This window comes from Erythrolamprus reginae, chromosome 3 (genome assembly GCF_031021105.1).
Source record: "Erythrolamprus reginae isolate rEryReg1 chromosome 3, rEryReg1.hap1, whole genome shotgun sequence".
NCBI lineage: Eukaryota > Metazoa > Chordata > Lepidosauria > Squamata > Dipsadidae > Erythrolamprus > Erythrolamprus reginae.
Window position 1 is genome coordinate 167,639,046 of NC_091952.1, and position 18,002 is coordinate 167,657,047.

General features: G+C 39.0%; 1 protein-coding gene across 2 annotated transcripts in view; it reads left to right on the forward strand.

Annotated features, from left to right (window-relative positions):
- The window catches only part of LOC139164681 (cadherin-6), a 108,526-nt gene that overhangs the window by 69,754 nt on the left and 20,770 nt on the right, over window positions 1-18,002 (forward strand). For both annotated transcript variants that reach the window (XM_070747117.1, XM_070747118.1), the window contains exons 5-6: window positions 644-831; window positions 11,247-11,500. In XM_070747117.1, the coding sequence (XP_070603218.1) occupies window positions 644-831; window positions 11,247-11,500 (442 nt within the window). The remainder of the gene's footprint in view (window positions 1-643; window positions 832-11,246; window positions 11,501-18,002) is intronic.

Genomic DNA, 18,002 nt, shown 5'->3' on the forward strand with positions numbered 1-18,002 from the left:
TTGAGGTTAAGACTAATAATGACTAGCTAACTATATGGGTTTAATGGCATATAATACTCATGTAATACTAAATCCCAGCCCTGTCTAATTCTTTGAAGCCTGTCATGTGAACCAGGCTATTGGTTTGTAGGAAGGAAATCTTCCCTATTTTTAAAGGAGCTGCAATCTCATAGTAATTAATGATGTGGATACCGGCAACTAACAGGTATAACAAGAAAATGTAAAGAGATTGTTGAAAATTGCTGAAATAATGTACCTTTATCATATTTTATATATCTATATATTAAATTATTGTATTTTATTCCAATTTCATTTTAAATTTTATTTTGTCCCATTCCATTTTAATTTTTTTTATCAGACTTTAGTAATAATTTTTGGGTCTGGAAGAGTGGTGGGTTGTAAATTATTTTTCTACCAGTTTGCGTGAGCATTTGAACATGCGCAGAAGTGTCCCAGGTGGGTGGGCGGAGCCTCCCACTGCCAGCGCTACTGGTTTGAAGAATCAATCTGAACCAGGACCAAGCTACTGTTGATCTGAAACTTAGCACTTTGACATGGCCTAATAGTTAATCAATAAACTAAATTAAACTAAGCTGAAATAATGTTAATTGTGTCTGATGGAATTTTCCATCTTTACCTTTAGGTGCCTATCAATTCAAAATAGGAGAATCTGCACCCCTTAGTTCACCAATTGGACGGATAAAGGCTAATGATGCAGATGTGGGTCCAAATGCTGAGATGGAATATAGCATTCTTGAAGGGGATGGCTCAGAAATGTTTGGGGTTACAACAGACAAGGAAACGCAAGAAGGCATTGTAATTGTAAAAAAGGTGGGTATTCTAAGATGCTTCATTCCAGCTTTTATTGTGACCTGCAAAATGAAGTTTTTAAGATGTTCTTAAACAAAAGATCTATTGGATTCAGAAATCAAATAAATAATACAGGTAGGATCCCTATAGTTGTATTGTCTCCTGCAAGATACGTAGGGAAACAATCCTTTAAGTTTTATAGTGCAATCCTTGTGCATGTTTTGAATACCTTGGCATGGTCTCGAAAATATTTTCAGCTAAACCTGATAGAACAATTGCTGGGTTGTGGATTGTTCCAAAATTCTACACTTCAGGGACATGCAAGGAATATCTTTACAATTCAATTATTGTATTCATTCTAATCATTTATGCAATTTTGCATTTGTTTCAAGCACAAAGTCATGTTTATTAATTCCCAATATATTCTAACTTAATGGGAATGTTGTAGAAAAAACAGATTCTCAGGGAATAGATACAAGTGTGTGTGGGGGAATCATACTTGATAAAACAAAACACACATAGGCCAAATATTGATACACACACATGCAATCTGTACACAAATAAAATTAAAGAGCCAAAGTATATTAAAGATAAAAGGGATTTAGCAATTGCGGCAGTAAGAGGATGGTACGTCTTATCCAGAAAGATATTCTCATTTTTAATGTGTCTACTGGGTAAAATCCTTAATATATAAAAGATCTTTGGTGACAGTTCTAATTCCACAAGGATAAAGTCATCCATTAAACAGAATCTTGTTGAATCAATCAATTAACAATTCAGAGTGCAGCACATTAAAAATAAGTGAACATAAAATACCCTCCTGTATTTAAACAGTTGATGTGTGCAAATACAGAGCTTTATCTGTTCCATAATTTAAAAGTTATTTAACGGTAAAGAAGAACAAGACTTACCAGCTGCAGCTCTCTTATTTTGTAAATTTAGCTCTATTAATCTCTACATAAAAGAAAGCAAAACCCCCTTTAGGGTGTAATTACTCAAAACCTCAGGAGAGAAATACAGTATTTTTTTTCCATATCCCAGATTCACACTCTGATTTTTTTTAAAAAAAAAAAGAGGGAAAAACTAAACCCTGGAAGCAATAAATAAATATAACAAGGAGCAGTAGTTAGAAAAATGAAAACTGAACTATCATTTCAAGCATTTCATTTAACAGATGATAGATTTGCTTCCAGTCTTATACTGGCATTTCTCATAAGGGTGGTATACATTAAAATTTTTCCCTATAAACTAATTAGATCCCTTCCAGTTAGGCACTGAATCTGGAAATCCATATGAGAATGTCACAGGTAAATTAAAAGCTTGAGTTATAAAGCTGAAAAGTAGAATGCCACCAAGGGGGGTGGGGGGGAGAACCTTGAGATGGCTGGATGGCAAAACCATAATTTGTATCTGAATACCCAAGTATTTTTATGGGTGATTTGTTCTTATTTCATTATCATTTAAAACTAATTATACCTTTTATATCCTTTTGAACAATCACTCAGCTCTTTGGCATTGTACACTATGACACAGAATAAAATTATATTATGACCTTAGAGTTGACTAGAAAGACCACATTAGCATTATATTTATAATTTCAGCAAGCTTTCAATCCTAATTGAATATCATTGGCATCTGTCCTGGGTGAGCTGGTCTATTCTAATTGGTTTAGCTTTTTATATACCGTATGTTTTACTCTGTTGTGACTTGTCTAAAGTCTTTTGATTCGGGTGAGCTATAAAAATTGCATCAGAAATAAGCAATATTATAAAGTTCAGGAGGGAAGTGAACACAAGAACAAGGGAACACAATTTGAAGTTAGTTGGGGGAAAGATCAAAAGCAATATGAGAAAATATTATTTTATTGAAAGAGTAGTAGATCCTTGGAACAAACTTCCAGCAGACGTGGTTGATAAATCCACAGTAACTGAATTTAAACATGCCTGGGATAAACATATATCCATCCTAAGATAAAATACAGGAAGTAGTATAAGGGCAGACTAGATGGACCATGAGGTCTTTTTCTGCCGTCAGTCTTCTATGTTTCATAAGAAAGTTAATAGATAATAAACCATGTTCTGTCTGCTTTTTTTAAAAAAAGGATTCTGTAACTCTTTTCATGCTAAAGGTATGGCCATGGCACTTCTCTGACATATTTTCAGAGTACCAGAATCTATTGTGTGCCAGAGTACCAGTACCTCTATTGTGGCAGCTAAATTCAAGGCCCAGGAGATGTAACAAAATTAATTTGGCTAATATATTTCCACACTGCCCTATCATTTGTTGAATGCCGCTAGTGGAGACACTTCAGAATCCATTCTAGCACTGAAATCATCAGCCCTGTGGATTTCTAAACCTATCACAAGACTCCCATTTGTGCTTCATCTCCAGTAAACTTTTCTTATGAAAGCTAAATATGGAATATGGTTGCGTATATGCCAAAGGTCCTGAGGGGCTGTGAATTATGGTTAATGATTTGAATCATATGCATATTATTATTATTATTATTATTATTATTATTATTATTATTATTTATTAGATTTGTATGCCGCCCCTCTCCAAAGACTCGGGGTGGCTCACAACAGTAATAAGAAACAGTGTAACAATGGGGCAAACCTAATAATAAAAAATATATAAAAACCCCAACAATTAAAAACCATACTGCACATACATACCAAACAGGAAATATAAAAATCCGGGGGAAATGTCTTAGTTCCCACATGCCTGGTGATACAGGTGGACCTTGAGTAACTTGCGAAAGACAAGGAGGGTGGGGGCCGTTCTAATCTCCCGGGGGAGATGGTTCCAGAGGGCCGGGGCTGCCACAGAGAAAGTTCTTCCCCTGGGGCCCACCAAATGACATTGTTTGGTCGACGGGACCTGGAGAAGGCCAACTCTGTGGGACCTTATTGGCCGCTGCGATTCGTGTGATAGAAGGCGGTTCCGGAAGTATTCTGGTCCAATGCCATGTAGGGCTTTAAAGGTCATTACTGTTGTGATTCAGCCTGAGGTCCAATGCCATGTAGGGCTTTAAAGGTCATTACTGTTGTGATTCAGCCATTCCTCAGGGAACGGCTGGAACTCTGCCGGCTCCATGCTCAGAGGGGGAAGACGAGGAACAGGAGGAGGAGGAGGACCAGGCAGACGGGGAAGAGGAATGTCAGGATGAGGAAGAGGGAGAACAGCCTGAGACCCCCGGGGGGAGCTCTCCCCAGCGAGTAGCCTGGAGTCATTAGATGAGAACGCACAAGCCATCATAGATATGAGGCAGAGAAGGGCAGCACAACGAAGGGGACAATTAGCCAGGTATTTCCATCCCTAATAGGCAACAGCTGGTTTTGGGTGTGGTTCTCCTCAGAAAGGTTGAAAAGGCAGTCCCGCCCTTCCTGTATTGTGGAGAGTTATCTTTTGGGAGTCCTGTGACCTTGCTTCGATCCTTGGCGTCTCTGATTCTGGCTTGTGGCCTCGAAGGCTGAAAACTTGGGGGAGGCGTGGGTTTTATTATCTACAGTGGTGTGTGTGCCAGCAAGAAGCCTGTTGCATTGTCTTGCCATCGTGACTCTTCTGTGAAGCTTCATAGCATTCCAGTTTGTAAGAACAGTTTTTGTTATCTGTGTTTGTTTTCAAAGATATAAAATGACTTTGCTTTTTACCAGCGTGTCTGGCTACTCTTTTTAGTTGGTGTTGACATCTGGGGGAACCCAGACAGAACAATTACCAACACTTTGAATTGTGACTGGAAACTGATCGGCAGCCAGTGCAGGCCAAGGAGTGTTGTAGAAACGTGGGCGAATCTGGGAAGCCCCACGATAGTTCTCGCGGCCGCATTCTGCACGATCTGACGTTTCTGAACACTTTTCAAAGGTAGCCCTATGTTGAGAGCATTGCAGTAATCGAACCTCGAGGCAATGAGGGCATAAGCGACTGTGAGCAATGACTCCCTATCCAAGTAGGGCCACAACTGGTGCACCAGGCGAACCTGGGCAAACGGCCTCCTCACCACAGCCAAAAGATGATGTTCCAATGTTAGCTGTGAATCGAGGAGGATGCCCAAGTTGCGAACCCTCTCTGAGGGGGTCAATAATTCCCGCCCCCCCCCCCCCAGGGTAATGGACGGACAGATGGAATTGTCCTTGGTAGGCAAAACCCACAGCCACTCCATCTTGTCTGGGTTGAGTTTGAGCTTGTTGACACCCATCCAGACCCCAACAGCCTCCAGGCATATACATTTATAAGGTTCATAAAAGGAGAACAAAAATCATTTAATTATCCTGAAATGAATGTAGAGCCAAATCCAAAAGTATATCCAATTTTTTATATGGGACAAAATGTTGCAGGAGCCAGTCTAGGTCAGCAGTTTTTTTGTGTTTGGATCCTGCAACATTATCCTTGGACATATATATTTGTCTTCATTTCGGTACGAAGGGTTGTCTACTTTAAAGTCCTTGCTCTGTCTAAGTTGATGTCCCTAGTATTCAAGATACGCCAAGAAGACGCATATGCCATTTATTTATTAGATTTGTAAACCATTGAATGTTGTGGCTCATGGTAGCTTACAATAATGAAACAACAATCAAATAATAAAATACAAAACCAAAACATAGTAAAAATGTTATTTTAATAAAATCAAACAATAAAGCCATGTGGTGAAGTTAGGTAGGACTATATAGATTTTCAAATTCTTTGAATAGAACCCAGAAACTGAGTTGAAGTCTTTCAATGGAAGTCAATCTAGCACTACTTACCATTTTTCGTAGCATAAGATACATCCTTTTCCCTGCTAAAAGAGGGTGGAAATGTTGGTGCATCTTATACACCAAGTACACTCATCTTTGGCCTCCCAAAAGCCCTCTCCCCGCGTCCCATTTTTGCGAAAAATGGACTCATTTCTCACAAAAATGGGGTGTACCGAGGGTTTGGGAGGCCTGGAGAGTGCTTCTGGGGGCCGGGAGAAAATAAAAATGCCCCTGTTTTTGCCCAAAAGAGTGGCAAAAATAGTCTGTTTTTCACAAAAACAGGAATGTTTTTGCCTTCTCCCAAGCCCTAAAAGTACTCTGCAAGCCCCCCAAACCGTCTGCGCACTCTGTTTTTCAATCAGTTTTCACAAAAACGGGGTGCACAGAGTGTTTGGGAGGCCCACACTGGGGAGGACCAAACCTTTTTCTCTTACTTACCTCTTTGAAATATACCTCTTATACTTCGGTGTGTCTTATAGTCCAAAAAATAGGGTAATTATATCTGTACTATGCCTGACAATAGTTGCGTTCTGCACCAATTTCAGTTTTCTAATAAACGTCAGAGCTAGTCCCATGTAGAAGATATGTACCTTATTATTAATTATATTACTAAAGTTGACTATTCTAATGGTAATGACAACATAAGTGATTGGTGCCAGCTGCTACTGCACCTGCACAAAGTAGGGCACCAAGGATATATAATTCAATACATTTGCCTGCCATGGAGATAGATAGTTAATTAATTAAATAACTATTTCATCAGCCTTCTCTTCCCTTGTAAACCCTAATCCTAATCCTTCTTTAACCTTCTTTGGTTGTTGTTTACCTTGAACCCATAAGAACTGAGCAATGGATACTTATATGCATCCCATTCCCTCTGCCTACCTCTTAATTCATATTATTGTACTTTCATTGTTGATTTTTATTGTTTCATTGCTTTTCTTTTGTTATGTTTATATTTTTTAAATCATTTCTCTTTTCCACTTGTAAGCTACTCAGAGGAGCCCCGTGGCGAGATGGGGCTCCAATAAATTTAACAAATAAATAATAAATATTTCCAATATCTCCACATGCGTGGGCACTTCAGAAATCTAAGGCTAAAGACTGAAAAAAGGCTCACAAGTGTTTTTGGCTGATAGAAAAAGGCTCTCAAGTGCTGTTACCTGGTAAGGAGAGATTCAGAGTCACAGGGTGATTTGTCAGTAGGTACTTTTTACCAACCTTTTCCAGACCTTAGCACAAACACACAAGCATACTTAAAAGTAGCCTTTCAGCCTTCCAATAAACAAGTTGAACAGGATAACAAACTGAACAAACACTATTTAGGACTAATAATAATGTCCCTCTCATTGTTACCATAAGAATTACTAAAGGGGGGGGGGGGTATTTTAAAAATGGCTCATGTACCTTATCTGAACGCTTAACATAATTAAACAAGCTGGCAAAATACCACTTCCCTGAGAAGACATAAGGTGTACATATTATTTTCTGAAAATAAAAGTTTTATATATTTGTTATCATATGCAGGAGGTAGTTGTATAATTACACCCAGTCACAAACTTTATTTAATTATTTAATTATTTAATTGTTTGATTGTTTGATTGTTTGATTGTTTGATTGTTTGATTGTTTGATCGTTTAATCGTTTAATCGTTTAATCGTTTAATCGTTTAGTCGTTTAATCGTTTAATCGTTTAATCGTTTAATCGTTTAATCGTTTAATCGTTTAATCGTTTAATCATTTAACCGCTTAATCATTTAACCGTTTAACAGTTTAGTCGTTTAGTCGTTCAGTCATTCAGTTGTTCAGTTGTTCAGTTGTTCAGTTGTTCAGTTGTTCAGTTGTTCAATTGTTCAATTATTCAATTATTCAATTATTCAATTATTTAATTGGATATCCAGGACATGAGGTGGCTCACAACATATAATATACAGAATACAAAATCTTAAATCCAATTAATTAATTAAAAATCTTTTAAAAACCCCAAAAGACTAAAAAATAATCATTCCATTCACTCGACATTCTCTCAACACATTCATTGGCCAGGGGGCAAGGATGTAATGGCCCCAGGCCCGGCAGCATAAATGAGTCTTCAGACTCTTACGGAAGGTGAGGAGGGTGGGGTCAGTACGAATCTCTGGGGGAGCTGATTCCAGTGGGCCGGGCCCCCCACAGAGAAGGCTCTCCCACTAGGCCCCGCCAAATGACATTGTCTAGTTGATGGAACCTGGAGAAGGCCAATTCTGTGGGACCTGACCCGTCGCTGGGATTCATGCGGCAGAAGGCGGTCTTGGAGGTATTTTGGTCCCATGCCATGTAGGGCTTTATAGGTCATAACCAACACTTTGAATTGAGTCCAGAAACCAATTGGCAGCCAATGCAGACCGCGGAGTGTTGGAGAGATATGCATGTGTCTGGGCAAGCCCATGACTGTTAGTGCGACTGCACAATTTGGAGTTTCTGAACGCTTTCCACTTCCAGAAGCAGTGGGACATTGAAGAGACAACTCTATTACTACTTTGTTCATTCAAACAACTTACACATCTTTATTTACACACTCACTGAACACTTGGAGCTTTGTTGTTTTCTCACCGATGTTTAATTACCAAAAATAGGTAAAATCATTAGTGTACTGAGGATGTTGCCTAGCTTAGGTAATGAAATGTCTGTGAGAAAACAACCAAGCTCAGAGAGCACCAATGGCCACCTCATTTCAACTCTGAGCTGCAAATATTACATAGAAACATAGAAACATTGAAGATTGATGGCAGAAAAAGACCTCATGGTCCATCTAGTCTGCCCTTATACTATTTCCTATATTTTATCTTGGGATGGATATTTGTTTATCCCAGGCATGTTTACCAACCACATCTGCTGTGTTCCATGCATCTACTACTCTTTCAGTAAAATAATATTTTCTCACGTTGCTTCTGATCTTTCCCCCAACTAACCTCAGACTGTGCCCCCTTGTTCTTGTGTTCACTTTCCTATTAAAAACACTTCCCTCCTGAACCTTATTTAACCCTTTTACGTGTTTAAATGTTTCGATCATGTCCCCCTTTTCCCTTCTGTCCTCCAGACTATACAGATTGAGTCCATTAAGTCTTTCCTGATATGTTTTATCCTTAAGACCTTCCACCATTTTGTAGCCCGTCTTTGGGCCCATTCAATTTTATCATATCTTTTTGTAGGTGAGATCTCCAGAACTGAACACAGTATTCCAAATGTGGTCTCATACAGCGGGATCTTCTTTTTTATTAGTATCACTGAACAGATACAATTCACTGATGAGTAGCATAAAGACTTTTAATCGTTAAAAAGTTTGCCTGTAACACATCGATTTACCAAAATCTGCTGAAACTTACATGGCAACCCCCTTGGTTCCTGGTTTTCTACTTTGATTCTCTTCTACACTCCAAGTATAAAACTCGAAATAGTGCTTTTCACTGATGGTACCATAATGATTATCTACTACCAAGCATACGGGTTATCCACAAACCTAGTAGATGCCATTAAGGCTGATGCACAATAATTTTGTGGACAGCAAAAGCCATTAAGGCAAATTCCTTCAGCTCCTTCTAGAAACATTAATTCACCATCAGCACTTGTTAGTAAGCAATCATATGATGGTTATCATTTTGCTTGCTGATAGCATTTCTGCAGCACCAATTTACTGAATATTACACTTGATTGCTTTTGACTGCAGAGTGTACTATTTGGGGGCATGTGCTTTTAAGGAAAAGACAGGGCAATTCCAAACAAATGCTATGTTTTTTCATTCGTGAGGAAAATGTTTTGTTATGGCAAAGAAGCTGATTGAGTTTTGCAAGACTATTTGGGAATGTTCCTTTCAGAAAAGATGGGAAAGTGTGAATTTGAACTCCTGCCAGCAGGACCCACTGTAAATTAAATGTGTCAACATCCTTCTGTTGACTTAAACAAAGCTGATGCCATTAACATCTTGCTAAAAGTGAAATGGTGTTTGTGCTCCTGATAAATAGTTGAAACTCTTACCACTTTGCATCAAAACCAGCAGATACTGGTTGCCGAAAATCTTTGCCACAGCTAAGATTATACTTGTCATGAGTAATGGACCTTTCTTTGTTTGTTTGTTTCAAAATCTTAATACAGTAAGGATAGTTTCTCTATTCCAAATGGAGATGTTTTGACATTTAAATGGCGGTAGCACTATATAATGATATAACACAAATTTTACTTGTTGTTTAGACTTAAACATATAGAACTTTATTTTACGATGTAGGTTATATATTATGAATAGTTTCTTTTATTAAAGATACATATATAGAGAGATAATTTTTAATTAACAATTGCTGCCAACCTGCCTTCCATTAAGGACCTGTATACTGCACGAGTCAAAAAGAAGGCGAGGAAAATATTTACTGACCCCTCACATCCTGGACACAAATTGTTTCAACTCCTACCCTCAAAACGTCGCTACAGAGCACTGCACACCAAGACAACTAGACACAAGAACAGTTTTTTTCCGAGCGCCATCACTCTACTAAACAAATAATTCCCTCAACACTGTCAGACTTTCTACTAAATCTGCACTTCTATTCTACTAGTTTTTCTCATCATTCCTATCACCCATTTCCTCCCATGTTGACTGTATGATTGTAACTTGTTGCTTATATCCTAAGATTTTTATTAATATTGCTTCTTCATTGCTTATTTGACCCCTATGACAATCATTAAGTGTTGTACCATATGATTCTTGACAAATGTATATTTTATTTTATGTACGCTAAGAGCATATGCACCAAGACAAATTCCTTGTGTGTCCAATCACACTTGGCCAATAAAAATTCTATTCTATTCTATTCTATTCTATTCTATATAAGATTAAAATTTAGATAAAAGAGATTTTATTATTCTTTACATTGTTGTAACCTTTTGTAGTAACACAGTGAGGGGAAAATTTTAATTTAGAATTTTAAGAATTACTAATAATATAAAAAAATTTACAGAAAAGTTTACACGGGGAGAGATAAGACCCTCCACTAAGCGACTAATGAGAAAAGAAAAGTTTGTATATAATTGATTTTAAGCATTGTGGTTGTGTTTATAACGATATACATTGTTTTATTTCATGGTGGAGAAAAATAAAAAATCTTATAACTAAAAACATTTAAATGTTTTTGCTTATCTGGAGTTGGAGAATTCAGACATGAGGAACACCTTTATCTTAAATCAATGTTTTCAGAAGAGTGGGATGAATACAGATGTACTGTAGGTGCTTGCATATACTTGCACAATTCACAAAATACTGAATAGAATGAAAATAATCAGCCCTGCAGCCTGGCACATCAGGTGTTCAATTACACCTTTATACTGCTTGATAGTGATTATAAAAGAAAGGTATTTAAGTCTGATTAGTCTTAGGCAACTCTTTATTTCCAATAAAGAGCCTTTAGACTGCACATCCATCAATTTATAATGACAAAGAGATGGTTGTTAGGAAATGGTCATTAAAATCTTCTTTGACTATAGTCAAAACAAACATTTATGCTTTCCATTGTATTCAAGGGATGTTCATTCTGAATTGGACAGTAAAGCTTGAGTTTAAATTATTTAGCCTACGCTCATTCATTGCAACTCAATGTTTCTCTAATTGACAGGTCTTTCTGGATGCTTTCTCAAAATTCTTCTTGATATATACCTATATATTTCTCTTCCTAGGCTTTGGATTTTGAAAAGCGGAGACAGTTTACTCTGAAAGTGGAAGCCAGCAATCCTCATGTAGATCCCAGATTCCTCTACCTGGGACCCTTCAAGGACATTACTACTGTCAGAATTCAAGTAGAGGATGTAGATGAACCTCCAATCTTCAGCAGACCAGCTTATATATTAGAAGTAAAGGAAGATGTCCCGATAAATACCGTCATAGGAGCTGTAACAGCCCGGGATCCTGACAGTGCAAAGAACCCTATCAAGTAAGCATACAGACCAGAGGTCTCCAACCGCCAAGGGATGATGAAAAAAATTTATTGTAGTAAAGGAGACCAGAAAGCATGTGCCAATGTACACAGGTGCTCTGGTAAAATGACTTATTGGACATGCAAAAAGTGAACTCCCCTTTCAATATATAGTGGTGCCTCTACCTAAGAATGCCTCTACTTATGAACTTTTCTAGATAAGAACCTGGTGTTCAAGATTTTTTTGCCTCTTCTCAAAGACCATTTTCCACTTACAAACCCAAGCCTCCAAAACTATAAACGGAAAAGGCACGGAGAAGCCTCCGTGAGGTCTCTAGTAATCTCCTGGGAGGAAACAGGGCTGGAAAAGGCAGGGAAAAGCCTTTGCGGGAACTCTCTAGGAATCTCCTGGGAGGAAGCAGTGCCGGAAAAGGCAAGGAAAAGCCTCCATGGGGCCTCTCTAGGTTTCCCCAGTCGTACGCATTATTTGCTTTTACATTGATTCCTATGGGAAAAATTGCTTCTTGTTACAAACTTGTCTACTTAAGAACCTGGTCACGGAAAGAATTAAGTTCCTAAGTAGAGGTACCACTATATGTGGGAATATAAAGTGAGCCAAAATGCTAAAGTCACTCTACGGTGTTGTAAAAATGTTGTAAAAGAGGAAGTTCCTTCCACTCTTTCTTCCCTTCCTTTTTTCTTCCTTCCTTCCTCCTCCATCCTTTTTCCCTTCCTTCCTTTTTTCCTTTCTTCCTTCTTTTCTATGGCTTGCCATTTTGGGAAGCAAACAAAAAATTAAATTATAGGGAGTCTTCAACTTACGGCCACAACTGAGCCCCAAATTTTGATTGCTAAGCGAGATGCATTAAGTCCCATTTTATGATATGGGGCTGCCATTGTAACATGGTTGTTCAGTGAATCTGCTTCCCCATGGATTTTGCTGGTCAGAACATCATAAAAGGAGATGACATGAGCCTGGGACACTGTACCCATCATCAATATGAGACAGTTGCCAAGCATCTGAATTTTGATCATGTGACCAACAGCTGTAAGTCTGAACAATAGTCATAAGTCACTTTTTTCAGTGCTATTGTAACCTTGAATGGTTAAAAAATGAATAGTTGTAAGTCAAGAACTACCTGTATACTTTCCCCTCAACACACACATATACAACATTGTCCACAGTGGCTGAAAAAGATGGAAATTATAGTCCATTGTCTATGAGAGCTACTTAGTTGGAGATGAGTAGCGTAATTAAGATACGCTATTAAGCAACTAAGACACCAATAAGAGCTCACAGAGTTGGCCACCTCCAGGTCCCGTCGACTAAGCAATGCAAGTTGGCAGGACAATGGAGGAGGGCCTTCTCTGTGGCTGCACCAGCTCTATGGAACCAAGTACATCCCTGTACTGCTCCCACCCTACTGGCCTTCCATAAGGCCACAAAGACCTGGCTTTTCTGACAGGCCTGGGGGTCACGAATTGTACATGTTTCATGGCCAAGCTGTATGAATGGTATGTATGCATGCGATTATGACTGTTTCTTTTATAACAAATGGGTTTTATCATGGGGTTTCAGTTTAGATATTATATTCAACTTCTTCTATTGCATTGTATCTTTTTGTATCTGTTTTATATTGTTTTGTAAGCTGCCCTGAGTCCTTTGCGATTGGGCGGCATAGAAGTCGAATAAAGATAGATAGATAGATAGATAGATAGATAGATAGATAGATAGATAGATAAATAGATAGATAGATAGATAGATAGATAGATAATGGATAGATAGATAGATAATGGATAGATAATGGATAGATGGATGGATGGATGGATGGATGGACGGACGGACGGACGGACAGATAGATAGATAGATAGATAATAGATAGATAATAGATAGATAATGGATAGATGGATGGATGGATGGATGGATGGATGGACAGACGGATGGACGGACGGACGGACGGACGGACGGACAGATAGATAGATAATAGATAGATAATAGATAGATAATGGATAGATGGATGGGTGGATGGATGGACGGACGGACGGACGGACGGACGGACAGACAGACAGACAGACAGACAGACAGACAGACAGACAGACAGACAGATAGATAGATAGATAGATAGATAGATAATAGATAGATAATAGATAGATAATGGATAGATGGATGGGTGGATAGATAGATAGATAGATAGATAGATAGATAGATAGATAGATAGATAGATAGATAGATAGATAGATAGATAGATAGATAGATAGATAGATAATCATTTTGTTAATAAAACTGGAGAGGGGAATGATTAGTAATGGGTTACTACCGGTAGCAATAAGGATGCTGCACCGATAGTGATCGTTGCACTGCGTATGCAGCTTTGGTTAGTTCGCAAGCATGCATGTGTGTCCAAGTGATATTTTGCTTCTGCACATGCACAGGGAGCAAAATCTTGTGAGGGAATGCATGCGCATGCAAGGTTTTGGTAAATTGTTGCTTCTGCACATGGATGGAAGCAAAAATTTTTTTACCAAAATCTCACATGCATGCATATCCCCTCATGAGATTTTGCTTTCTGCACATGCACAGAAGTAAAATCTTGCTGGGACACTCATGCGCATGTCCAGAAGCAAAACAAAATCACCAAAATTAAACACAGGTGTCCCCTTGTGAGATTTTGCTTCTTGCGCATGCACAGAAGCATAGTCTTGCTGGGATGCGCACACGCAAGCTAACCAAAACTGCATGTGCAGTGCGCCCCTAGTGGCGGTGTTAGGAATCTGCCCCTGGGAATGATGGGTGGTAGGAAAGTATGATAAAATTATGAAGGAATATGATGTTTGGATTTTCCTCCTCCCCCAATAAAAGTGTATGAATGATATTAAGACATTGCATAATGAAAGAAACTACTGTCTGTGTGCAACCATTGGGATTTAAAAAATGAAAAGAGAGATGCCACGAAAAGAGAAGGATGAAAATGGAGAGATATGCATAAAAATAGATTCGGACAACATAAACGAAGTTAGGGACAAACAAAGAAAAAAATGTGGTAGAAGAGAGATGAAGGAAGGGGTCTGTCTTTCCATGCATGCCTGCAATAAAATGTGATCTAAAAGGACCTTTTTATACAATGTTATTTTGTACCTGCCAAGATCTATAACGGCTTCTCTGCACTAACAATGCTTCCATCTCCCCCCACCAGTGCGTACCCTATTTCAAGTGTAAATGCTAGCTCTAACTTTTCCTCTCAGCTTGAGGGAGGACGCAATTAGACCATTATATGTAGTACTTGTCACTTATTTGTCAGTTTCCTTTGACAGTCGGGAATAAAACCTTCAGACGCCGGGTGTTACATTGAAAACCCTCAATTTTTCCCTTCTAAACTGTAGCTTTAAAAAGAAAAACCTAATCATGGAGCACTGTCAGTTTGAAAGTCCTTTGATCTCCCATTAAAGAATGTTTCATAATGGCATTATGAAAATGTTTAGTGAGAACGAAGGGGGGAAAAAATGCCACTCAGATACACGTCTTGTCGACTCAGAAATCTATTCAACTTGCAAGTCGCATTAAACACGAGGATGCTGTATTTAAGAAAGCAATTAAGAGAAGATCTCTGAAGAATCGGATTTGTAAAAACCTGCCTTTGCCAGGAACAGATTTGAGTGACATGTACGTATGTCAATAGAATAGCATTTTAGTTGCCATCTCCCCCATCTTCTTGGTTGCTTAATGTTTTTTTCAGGCATAAATAGCATGCTGTACTATTAGAAATGACAGTTTCTAGTCATAGCTGCAATGAGCCCCTTGTCCTTTGGCTCAAGGAGCATTGCTATGAAGGAAAAACACTGAATGACAATATTTTACGTTATTTATCAAGGAGCTCATAGAATGCAGGCACAATGCAGCAATCTGAGCTCGAATAAACTAGCCAATCCAGCTATTTATTTATTATTTTATTTATTGGATTTGTATGCCGCCCCTCTCCGGAGACTCGGGGCGGCTAACAGCAACAATAAAGCAGTGTACAATAATAGTCTGATGTTAGAAACAATTAAAAACCCATTAATATATTAAAAAAAACCCAAACATACATACATACATACATACCATGCATAGAATTGTAAAGGCCTAGGGGGAAGAGGGTCTCAATTCCCCCATGCCGGACGGCAAAGGTGGGTTTTAAGCAGCTTACAAAAGGCAGGGAGGGTGGGGGCAATTCTAATCTCTGGGGGGAGTTGGTTCCAAAGGGCCGGGGCTGCCACAGAGAAGGCTCTTCCCCTGGGTCCCGCCAAGCGACATTCTTTAGTTGACGGGACCCGGAGAAGATCCACTCTGTGGGACCTAACTGGTCGCTGGGATTTGTGCAGCAGAAGGCGGTCCCTGAGATAATCTGGTCCGGTGCCATGAAGGGCTTTATAGGTCATAACTAACACTTTGAATTGTGATCGGAAACTGATCGGCAACCAATGCAGACTGCGGAGTGTTGGTGTAACATGGGCATATTTGGGAAAGCCCATGATTGCTCTCGCAGCTGCATTCTGCACGATCTGAAGTTTCCGAACATTTTCCAAAGGTAGCCCCATGTAGAGAGCATTACAGTAGCCCTTACTTACCGACTGCCCTGTTTAATGACTGTCAGGGATGGGTCACACTTACCTGCCCCACCGGTTGCATCGCAATGGAAGTGTGCATTTTGCATCATGCAAAACACCTGGAAAAGACCTTCTGCACATGCATAGAAGCCTTTGCGCATGCACAGAGTTTTTTTGCAAGCCCCGGTGACCGGAGAACTGTTTCGGGAGCATGGACCGCCGGTCATCGCTGCTGGTTCAGTGAGTAGCGGTAAATTTCCACTAACGGTTCTAAAGAAGTGGCCTCAACCAGCAACAAGTTTTTGTGCATGATATGACTGTATGTATGTTTTTTATATTGGGGTTCCTTGCTTTTTAGTCTTTTTAAATGTACTATTGTTATTTTAGATTCTAATTATTAGATTTGTCATTATGTATTGTTTTTATCACTGTTGTGAGCCGCCCCGAGTCTACGGAGAGGGGCGGCATACAAATCTAATTAATAATAATAATAATAATAATAATAATAATAATAATAATAATAATAATAATCCACCATTGGTGACTATTCAGAGTTATGAAAGTGTTAAAAAAGACAATTGTGTGGGGCCAATCCTTGCATTTACAAGTGTTGCGGCATCCCAGCATACAACTGGCAGAATTAAGGGAGATCATGGAAGCACCTGAAGTCCTCGACTTACAGCCACAATGGAGCCCAGAATTTATGTTACTAAGTGAGGCATTTGCTAAGTGAGTTTTGCCCCAATTAACCATTTTTCTTGCCACTTTTTAAAAAAGAATCTCGCCGAAATTATATCATGTAACCATGGGGGATGCTGAAATGGACATAAGTGTGAGAAAAATGGTCATAAGCAATAGCGGGTTGCTACCGATACAGTAAAGGATGGTGCATTGGTAGTGACTGCTGCACTGTGCATGCAGCTTCAGTTAGGTTGTATGTGCATGCGCCTGTCCCAGAGTGTTTTTGCTTCTGCACATGTGCAGGAAGAAAAATCTCGCAAGGGGCGATGTGCATGTGAGATTTTGGTGATATTTTGCTTCCATGCATGCACGCAAGCAAAAAAATCGCCAAAATCTCACATGCATATATGTCCCCTCAAAAGCTTTTTGCTTCCTGCATATGTGCAGAAGCAAAAACATGCTGGGATTACCGCACTGGTAGCAGCGGTAATAGCAATCCGCCCCTGGCCATAAGGTACCTTTTTCAGTGCGGTTATAACCTTAAACACTCACTAAATGAACTGTTGTACAATCAAGGATTACATCTCAATTTATAAATTACAACTTCCTGATGTTTCCTTAAGGACTGAATGAGACTTAAACTTATTTAGAAAGGAGAGAAAAAAACATTTTAAGAACATTTACTTGTTCTCAAAGTCAGTGTTCCCTCTAATTTTTTGGGGTGGGTGGGCGGAAAAGTATAGTGTCTGAGCGGCAGTCCCTTCGGGACTGGGCGGCACAGAAATAATAAATGAATGAATGGATGGATGGATGGATGGATGGATGGATGGATGGATGGATGGATGGATGGATGGATGAATGAATAAACAAACAAACAAACAAAAAACCCACCCTGTTTTGCCTCAGAGAATTTCAAAATAAAATACCGTACTGTGTGTCTATAACAGGGAGCTCATAATAGGGTAACTCTATCAATATCAAAATGCCATTTAACTAGTTGAGCTAGTTTCAAACTAGAGTTTGATTTTCTTTCTCTCTTCCTTACTCCCATTCTTTTTCTTTCTCTTCTTCCTCTCTTTTTTCTATCTGTTTCTCTCTCTTCCTCTCTTCCTCTCTCTCTCCTTCCTCTCACTCTTTCCCTCTTGGCTTCTGGGCAGGTTTGGAAAACTCTGAGTTGATGATGATTTTTAAGTGAGTGATTGCTCACTGCTCAGCTTAGAGGGAACTATGCTCAAAGTATAAGTGTACAAGTGTA